Raw genomic sequence first — 10242 nt, 5'->3', positions numbered from 1 at the left:
AATCATCCCATGAGAATGTATTATGATATAAAATATGTTTGTCGGAAAAGTTGTAATCCCTCCTTCCAAGAAAAAAAAATGTTGAGTTTGGATAGCCCCCTTTTCTCCTTGTCAAAGATTGTTCAGCTAAATCGTCGATTTTTTTTTTTTGTCCTCCACCCCCCATTTTTTCAAAAGCGATGCTACTGCTTGTAATAGCTGAGAAAATGATATAACATTCCACTGTTTATTCTGTGACATTAATGAAGCCAAAGAGATGACATTTCAGGCTTTCTGGAAAGCCAAACTTGTCCTACTGTTACTTTGCTTCTTAGGATACGTACAGCTGCTTTCGTAATCCATGCATGTAGGAGACTTTAAACCCATGCTAAAATATGCTAAACTTAAAACAGCTTTCTCCTGTACTGGTGATTTTTTGTGTGTGAGGGTGTGTGCGTTTTTATCTTTGTTGTAATTCATATCGATCTAAAAATAAATTAAAAAAAAATAAATAAGTAAAAACTTTCTGGTTAATAATCAGTGATGAAGATCGCTGGATCTTTTTTTTTTTTTTTTTTTTTTTTTTTTTTTTTTTTTTTTTTTTTTTGTCTGATCCTACTCCAAATCACAATTAACAAGCATTGTAAAACCATGGTATGCTATCTTCAGGTAAAACAATAACGACATATAAAATTAAAAGAATATTTCAAAACTGTCCTCAGAGTATTGCAGAGTAAAAAATACAAAAAAAAATATGAATGCAACATGTACCATACGGTTAGAAAAAAAGTAGAGATGATGTTCCATATTTTATACAGTATTTATCAGAAGCTATACATGCATTGAATTATAAACAATAAAAAATATCAATATGTCAAATCCAAATGTAAGGAAAAAATAATTACCCGTTTTCAGTTACATAAGAATGATTGAATATTTCTTACCTAACACCAGGATTAATAAAAGTCAAAGCAAAATTATTGATAATGCAACATAAGCATGATCATTCCATGTTTTCAGTTCATTTACGAAGAAGAGTTATTTTGTGGAGCAGTATATGAGAATTGTATTTTATTTGTATATGTTAAACAGTAATTTACTGACGTTAAGAGTATTCCCCATAGAATATATTATATGCAGCATAAGGTGAGTTTCTAATTTTGGCTGTCTGATTTTAGACACCACGGAGACATTTGTAGACAACAATCTACGTCTAATATGTATTGTTATTTTAAAAAAAAGTACAACATGTAGTAGTCAAACAGCGCAATACAGTGTGAAAAGTTCTTCGAGTATAACTCGCAAATTCGGAAGGACTTACACTTCAATGGATCATTTAGAGAAAAAATTTGCATTTCAATATTCCATACTGATTTGAAAATTCCTTGTTGTACAAGGCAAGATCAAGGCTAGGACTGCTATAAGAATAAAACGATCAGCATATGGAATAAACTGAAAAATCTTCGGAATACTTTTTTTTCTACAGTCATTTACCGACAAAGCTATGTTAATACAAAGAATAACTTGAGAATAATTGTCATTTTAGTGAATCTTGCTTTGAATAAACCAACATGGCAAGCCAATCAGTATCGTCCAGGAAACAGTTTATTCCACTCCAGCAACGCCGTCGATGGATTGAAATCTAACCTCAGCGGAAGGGGAGGTCAATGCACTTTATCATCCGGAGAACATAGAACTGCCACCTGGTGGGTGAACCTGACATCCGTCTACAGCATTCATGACATAAGGATTTATCACAGAAATGATAATAACAAGTTGGGTACGGTCATTTATTACAAAATTATTTTAGAACAATTATTACTAAAAGTTATGACTTTATAACAATGCAGTCTTTTTACTTCACGGTAGAAATATTCAATGAAAATAGAACATTAAAGGTCACATATTAGGAAGCTGGGCCTAATTTATACGAGAAATGTACTATGACATCACACATAAATAACAATTCTTCTAAATATTAAAAAAAAGAGATTTTTTTTTAATTTTAAACTATTAAAGTAATAAGCTGTATCAAAACATACATTCTTGTGAAACTTTGTCCTTAGATATAAACAAGGCCTTGGTCGACTTAAACTCATCGACATGACGTCATCCTGGCAAAAATCAGACGCATTTAGTGTGCAGTGAGAAGTGGATAAAGTTATTTTTAACAGTGAAAAATATGTTTTATAATGAAACAGTGTATTATTAACATATTCAATAGACCGTAAATTTTAATGTGATACCTTTTTTCAATATTCTAAGTAACATATTTTTTTTTTCTAGATAGGAACTTGTGAAGTAATATTGTCGTGTATTTATATGAAAATTCATGAACTGGTCATAATAAATATATCTATTGCAAGAACATACACTAAACTTATCTCCCTCATGCATAGCCTTGATCCTTCGACATATATGGCTCCAGTCTTTAGCACCTTTTCCCAGCTCTTTCAAGTCTTTTTTATTTAAATTTTTTGAACTTCCATCGTTTTTGCTTGAGCATCACTAAATAGACATGATTTGTCGAAATGCGCATCTGGTGCATCAAAATTGGTACTGTTTATGATTTATATAATTGTGGCTGGCCAGAGAAATATTAAATATGCGGTATTAAAGAGATTATTTTAATAATACAATAGTAGAATATGTTTAAGTTTGCAACATTTTTCACAAGATGCTAAAGGTATTTATAGATTAAGCTAAGATTATTATACTTATTATGCCATTGCAATATTAAAATTCATAGATGACCTCAATAATGCATGCATATTTGTTAAAACTACCTGATTGCCACATCACATTACCAGTCTAAATATTAAAATTAATATGTGTTTTTTGCTTTTTTTTTATCCGTGTTTTTTGTTTTCTGAGATTGTTTAAATTCTTAAAAAGAATTGCCCTATTTAGCTGGACTGTAAATGCTAACTTTGAAGAAAACAACAGCATATAAAAGTACTCAGTAGAATTCGCATTTCTAAATTTTACGAAAGCAGCAGGATCTATCAGGTTAAGAAATATTTTCATTTTCTTTTGTAAAAAAATGGTCAAGATCTGTTGAGTGTATGTCCCTGCGAAAAGGCGTTTTAACTATTCACCTCAATGTTAAACATGCCAACCCTTGACACAAAAACTAGGTATCATTAATTGAATTCATTCTCTCGATAATAATTAAACAATGGCCCTTAATAAAGATTAAGCATTTATATTATTAATTGACCATTAATATCTGTTTATAATATTCTGTTTAATAGTAAAATACACATTCACTGTGAAAAATTACTCGATCCGCCTCTCATTGCACTTGCGTCAAGTTTTATCATGATGACGTAATGTCGACAAGAACATTGCGATCAGTGATTCGTTTATGCGTTTCAAGCAAGGTCTGAGTTCACTTTTGTCATCACTGTATCATGGCGCATAGAAAATTTCATGGTGACGTCACTAAAAATTTTACAAATTGCATAAATCACCATTAGCAAACAATAACCAGAGCATTTAGAAGTAAATCGTGTATCAAAAATGACCTCATTAGCCTTGACGAGTGATTCATAGGAGTGATTGATTGATTGATTGTATGTTGTTTTACGTCCCATTCGAGAATTTTTCACTCATATAGAGACGTCACCATATACCGGTGAAGGGCTTCAAATTTTGACCTTTACTCGGCACTCAGGGCCATTGAGCAGTGAGGGATCTTTATCGTGCCAACGCCTGCCGTGACACGGGGCCTCGGTTTTTAAGGTCTCATCCGAAGGACCCGCAACTTTCACTTCAAAGTGCCGAGCGCATGGCGAAGGAACAGTTGCTACCCATTTTTTATCGACTTAGGTCAGTCGCGGCCGAGATTCGAACTCACGACCTCCCGATCACGAAGCGAGCGCTCTACCGACTGAGCTACCGTGAACGGTTCATAGGAGTGAATCCATTGGTTTAATTAAAACAAATATACTGAATTACATAACAAATTTTACGTCAATTTTGAAATTTAATCAATAAAACTAAAAGTAATTTATTAAAAGCAGTTTTATAGATTTTGATTTATTTAAGGGCAATGGAACTGCACATCAAGAGAAAATGTAACAAAGACACTGTCTGAGCTGAATTATTGAATACCAATATTATATATCTTAAAAGGTCTTGGAGCTGATTATGCTCTACGTTATATGATTTTTATTCATAACAGATATGAAGCAAGTGGGGATTTTCAACTACTCCCTAAATTTTCTGCAAAGTTAAGGGTACGCTCGAAGCAGCACAAACTACCTCCCAGCACTTTTAAGGTGTGTCAATTGTAATGTCCAGAAAGATGCTTATGCTTTGAACTAGCGTCATTTTCAACATTCAGCTATAAAAAGTATTTTGTTTGATACACTTTACGTGACACAAACCTGAAAAAAGTACAATGTAACTGCTTTTGAGTAGGGTGCAAGCCTATTCTACTGCTGTGCTTTTGCTGTGTAGGATTTAACTAGCGACCCAAATGAATGCAGCTTTTCTGTAGTTTAATACTGATACACAGTTAAACGCCACGATCTATTTCGTTTTCTGGTATTATGAGGGATTGTTTTCGTGATGTCACATTAAGAATCTCCCTAAGAAAAGCCCAATCGCCTTGGCTTTCCGAAGCCTTAACAGTGCTGTGTAGTCAAGGGTACACCTTTAAAACAAAGTCTTGATATTTCCATTACGTAACTTAACTGCATTGCATCTTGAAAGTTCAAAACCGTTTGAATAATAATTTCACATATATTTTTTAACTAAAAATATGTTCTGCGTCTTCACTTTTTTTTTTCCAAAATTAGAAAAAAAATAAGAAGAAAAATAATATAGTGTGTTTTGTGAAATGTATATTTTTTTGAATTACAGATGCACCCGACATGTTCATAAAAAGAGTTCTTGGATTTTCTGTGTATGTATCAAATACAACCAACCGATTACATGGATACCTATGTTTCCATGACACTAATTTTACCAAATCTACGATACCGGCCGTTGTCAATATACCCTGTATTATTCATGGGCAATACGTCATCTACTATAATGAGAGACTATCTAAAGTTAAATATCCTGATGGATATTCCAAGAAGGCTTTCAACGATATCTGTGAGGTTGAGGTCTATGGTAGGCTAGTATATTGCGTTCCAAAACAGTAAAAATATGTTTTCATCAAGTCAGGCAGCAGTGTTCATTTTTTTTTTTTTTCTCTTCCTAAAAATATTTCCTTTGCATTTGTTTGGTAGCATCTTACAAATAAATTCCGCCGTGTGTCATTGTGCATTTTCATATTAACATAGAACATGCTCATTTTGATATTTCAACATTTATTCGTATGCTTATTATGAATCAGCATCAAGAAAAAAAAAGGACATATATGTTTAAATTTGTTATGTTTAAATGCTCATAAAATATTTAAAGGTTGTAAAATTGGATACTATGGACACAACTGTTCTATCCCCTGTCCAGAAAAATGTCATTTTTGTCATATCGAGACGGGTAGATGCCATTTGTCTGAACCCGGGTATCAGGGATACCAGTGTGAATTCGGTAAGGAATCTAGAAATTGTAACAATTTTTGCAGTGCGTAAATTTCTATATGAGTGATTCCATATACAGAAATTTTTGGTCGCTGTGGAATAGTAGAAGGGCTCTCGCTTCTTGATCGGGAGGTCCGGTTTCGATTCTCGTTCCCGACGCCGTGTCAAGCCTAAGACGTTTAACAGGTAGTAAATGTTCCTTTGCCAAGCACCTTTCCTTAGAGGTAAATTTTCAGGTCTTTTGGACGAGACCTTAAAAATCGATGTCCTGTGTCACCGTAGGTTTTGGTTTTGATTGATTGATTGATTGTATGTTGTTTTACGTCCCATTCGAGAATTTTTCACTCATATAGAGACGTCACCTTATACCGGTGAAGGGCTTCAAATTTTGACCTTTACTCGGCACTCAGGGCCATTGAGCAGTGAGGGATCTTTATCGTGCCAACGCCTGCCGTGACACGGGGCCTCGGTTTTTAAGGTCTCATCCGAAGGACCCGCAACTTTCACTTCAAAGTGCAGAGCGCATGGCGAAGGAACAGTTGCTACCTATTTTTTATCGACTTAGGTCTGTCGCGGCCGAGATTCGAACTCACGACCTCCCGATCACGGAGCGAGCGCTCCTTATGGTTTTGAAGATAACAAGATATAATGCAAATTAAATGTGCATGTATGCTTTCGTCACTAGCTATTACAAGACGTTTCACCTCACCCGCCAAAATGACTCAGCTTTCCCCCTGTTTCCATGGATTCACAACTGATGATTTTAGATAGTAAAAAAAACCAACCTCCTTTTAATCTTAATTTTATATGTGCAAAAATTAGCAAAAGCTTGATAAACAATTTTGATGTATATTAATAAAAAGTACATTTACATTTAAATCCATTAGAATGGTTATTTTCATCAGATGAACGTCCAAACTATTTACCTATATCAGGATTTTTTAAATATATTTACATACACATATAAAATTAATGGAAACGTCTTTTTTAGCAGAAAAAAATATTATTTGTGCAGTGAAATTGAATTGAAAGATTTTATTGAGATGGAAACTAGTGTTAAGTTTTATCATCAAATATGGAGATAACGAATAGTTTCTTATAATGGAGGAAGTTAAAAATTTGATTTGCTATTAATTCGTAGATTAAATGTTTCATCCAAAGATAACTAAAATCTGCATTGATTCAAGACCTCCAATACCTATCCAAGTTCTCCACACAAAGTTAAAAAAAATATATTAAAAAAGTCACAGTGAATTTCTTAAATGTTCTCTGTACATAAATTTTACATAAAGAAAGTATTCGCTACATAAACTAGAAATATAAGGATTTAAATATGTCTTCTGCATAAATAAAATTATACTGCAAACAATTTGTCATTCAGTTGTTTCCTTCATTGCTGATACACGTTGTCATCAAAAACTTTAATATACTCTTTGAATAAAAGATTTAAATGTCTTTCGCTTAATAAGACCCCAATCATTTTGTACATTTATGTAAATTAATAGATCTGTTAAATGAAACGAGGGAAAAAAACCCTTAAAGATGATGAATGAAATGTATTTGTTTTGTGGGATATATACATGTAAGGTATGAAAATCACTCATGCAAGCCAAATTGCAATACACGTTAATTACCCAACAATTGGAATCCATTTGAAACCATTTTTAAAAAAAAAAATTTTATCTATTTTTTGTTGGAAGAGAACCAGAACCAAGTTACAATTACCCTACTACGAATTCAAATCGACAACACTTTTATTCAGAAAACTGATGCAAAACAAAGTTGTACATGTATACAATGCAAGAGCAATATGTGAATTGTGAAGAAAGTAATATATGCACCTGATCCAGCCTCAGATGTTTTTGGAGGCCCGTGTTTGCACTGCTTCTAATTTGTTTATATAAATGGTATTTGAGCTTGAATACAGATTGTTATCTCCAAATTTTATCCAACAATATAAATTATAAGCTTGCATAAAGTAAAAACCCACTTTTTATTATTGTTTAATTATTTTTTAAGATTGTAGAACTGGATATTACGGACCTAATTGTTCTCTCCCCTGTCCTGACAACTGTCGTTTTTGTCATGTAGAGACAGGAGAATGTCAGTGCTGTGAACCCGGATATCAGGGATATCAATGCGAAATTGGTAAGAAATTTAAATTATATTCATTTACCTGTAAAATATATCGCCAGTTATTCAACAACAGAATCTCTGTCTGGAATATGACATTGGGAAGCCGTATGTAGCCAGAGTTGTCTCTGACAATTTACTATTCATTAGATTTTTTTAATTTAAAAAAATGATTTAACACATTGTATCAATATTATTGATATTCCTATCTTAATTTTAGAGTGTAAAAAAGAAAAACTCCAGCATGACTTAGCGAATCTTGAGAGGGCATACATTGCTTGTAAACGATCAATGTCTGTCTACAAAGCAACTATAATATTCTCTGCTCCTAAATCAACTCTTAAAGATAGAACAAGGGATAAAATCTCTTTGGCATAAAAAAAAAAATTATCCCTCCGTTCCACTGTGCAAGTGTTGAGAGGGGGAGACACTTTTAAGTGCCCCCATTGTATAAACCTATATACTTAAGTAGTTGATAATCTTTGATTATCCTTAACAAATACAATATTTTGATAGTTTAATTACATGAAAGTATTAAATAATAGTTCGATTATAGTTTAGTTACACAATTAATATATATATATTTTTTACGAAATATGACACTGCTAGGCCGCCATAGACTACTGCCAACCGGATACCGCGATACCATAGAACTCTTTCGCGTAATAAAGTAAACAATGGTACAACTTTTAAATAGTTCCTAGTAAATAAACTCCCTGTTTTGTTAGATATTTTTACAGAACGAGTTAACTACCGCGATACCATAGGACCCCGGCGTAACATTATTAAAGAAAATATGAAAAAAATCATTCTGAACGCATCTGAATATTATAAATTTAAGAATTTTCTCTACCATTGCTTATTTAAAATTTGTAAATGTTTCCTAATAACCATGAAGGTGACAATTTTTTTTTTTTTTTGAACAATTTTCAAGCACTTCAAATTGACTTTATTCAGGAATTTGTGATAACTTGACCATTGCTTATTCATTATTTATCTATGATTATTTATTTTTTTATATGACATTTTAATTTGACATTTTTATTTCAATTTGCATTGTTTTCATGTTATAATGTTCTATATATTTTTTCAAATAAGTAAATTTGAAATTTGTCCCATCATGTTACGTCAGTAATCAAGTGTTATTTTTTTCCGAAGCAGAAAATAACTGTATTTTCCCGATCTTTAGTCTTTAGTCTCATTCATTTTTTTTTTTTAATTCAAGTCAATTTTTTTTTTCAAATTCAGCAGGACCCATCTAATTATTTAAATGTAGTATTTTTTTCTGTTTTGAAACTGCAGTACAACTACAACACCTCCAGGCAGCGAAAATAAAAACTGGATCAGAATATGGCAAACGTTTCTAAATTTACTTGAGACGTTTGTCCCTAGCTCTTTAACAGTATTTCTTTACATCAATGTAATAGAACTTCACCCTAGATTTTTAAACTTCAAAGGAACAATCAACATTTTCTTATTTTGTAAACAAAAGAGTTCGTTCCTATCCAGGGCACAATGAAAGAGAGAACAAATGAGGAAGAAACAATAAGGATTTTTTTTTTTTCATATCATATACAGTACATTAAACAGAGATCCGAAATTTTGAAATAAAAAGGTTCGTCATCCTTGCATAGGATACCATTGACAGGTAACAACACAACATTTCTATAAACACAAAACCAAAGCATAACGAACCATTTTTTCCTCAAACCAAGAAAATTTGACCCCAGAAAATGAGTGAATTTACAGTACTTCATAAAGTACATTTTAAGCAAGTAATATAATTTTTTTCATTGTAGTAAGCACAGAGGAAGGAACAGTCTGGAGGTTTAGATTTTATAGCACGCTCGGTGCTGTCTTCGTTTCCGTTACAGTTAATACAGTTTTCATCATTATAATCTGTCTGAAGTGGTATGTAAAGTTATCGAATAATTTGATTTAAATAAAATGCTTAAATTATAGTTGTGGTATAGTAAGAGGAAAGAAATTAATCATCAGTTACATTTTATACTTATATTTTCACAGGAAAAGAAGGGAAACAAAGGTACCACCAATCACGAAAGAATTCTGTACTCCTGTACAATGTGAGGCAAATAATATTTATGAAAATATCCCTGGTGAATATCAGGAACTTCAAAAGCTAGGAGAATCTTCTCATTATGATGCAATGCAGCAGAAAGATGGATAACATAATTCAGGAAATGAAAATTAAAATCAGAATTTACAAATCCTGATTGATTTTGGAAATACCAGGAAGAATCTGATATAATTGTTGCAATTGTCTTACTTTTAAATATATTTGAGTAAAAGCCCTTGGGGTATTTTTAAATTTTTTACTTTTTTGCATTTTTTAAAATTCCATTGTTATTCTATTTGGAACATTATTGAAATGCTTCTGTTGAAGTGAATAATTGACAATTGTTAGTTTTGGGCTTATGTTGCACATATGTACATGTATCACATTACCTATTCAGAAACTAGCTTTGAAAAAAAAAGAATGTTAATTTTATTGCTTAGCATAGAAATATAATGCCCATTTTTGACACATAGTCAAAATTTGAGGATTTAATTTGCAATAGTTTTAAAAATATAT

General features: G+C 32.1%; 1 protein-coding gene across 1 annotated transcript; it reads left to right on the top strand.

Annotated features, from left to right (window-relative positions):
- Positions 1-978: 978 nt before the first annotated feature.
- Positions 979-9837, top strand: LOC133203125 (uncharacterized). The gene is made up of 8 exons (XM_061338971.1): positions 979-1045; positions 1526-1759; positions 4413-4439; positions 4876-5103; positions 7536-7664; positions 7870-7929; positions 9449-9560; positions 9675-9837. The coding sequence occupies exons 1-8, from the start codon at positions 979-981 to the stop codon at positions 9835-9837; spliced, it is 1020 nt and encodes a 339-aa protein (XP_061194955.1).
- The last annotated feature ends 405 nt before the right edge of the window (positions 9838-10242 follow it).

Source organism: Saccostrea echinata, unplaced genomic scaffold, assembly GCF_033153115.1.
Source record: "Saccostrea echinata isolate AGI-Se365-2 ecotype Australia unplaced genomic scaffold, CSIRO_AGI_Sech_v1 ptg000048l, whole genome shotgun sequence".
Lineage (NCBI taxonomy): Eukaryota > Metazoa > Mollusca > Bivalvia > Ostreida > Ostreidae > Saccostrea > Saccostrea echinata.
This window is presented reverse-complemented; position numbering and strand designations above follow the sequence as displayed.

Bases quoted from the DNA above. Each gene is read 5' to 3' on its own strand.
- LOC133203125 (XM_061338971.1), top strand. From the start codon at position 979: ATGATCATTCCATGTTTTCAGTTCATTTACGAAGAAGAGTTATTTTGT. The intron at 1,046-1,525 runs GTATTTTATTTG...TTGTCATTTTAG, and splicing joins TGGAGCAGTATATGAGAATT to TGAATCTTGCTTTGAATAAA. The intron at 9,561-9,674 runs GTATGTAAAGTT...ATATTTTCACAG, and splicing joins ATTATAATCTGTCTGAAGTG to GAAAAGAAGGGAAACAAAGG.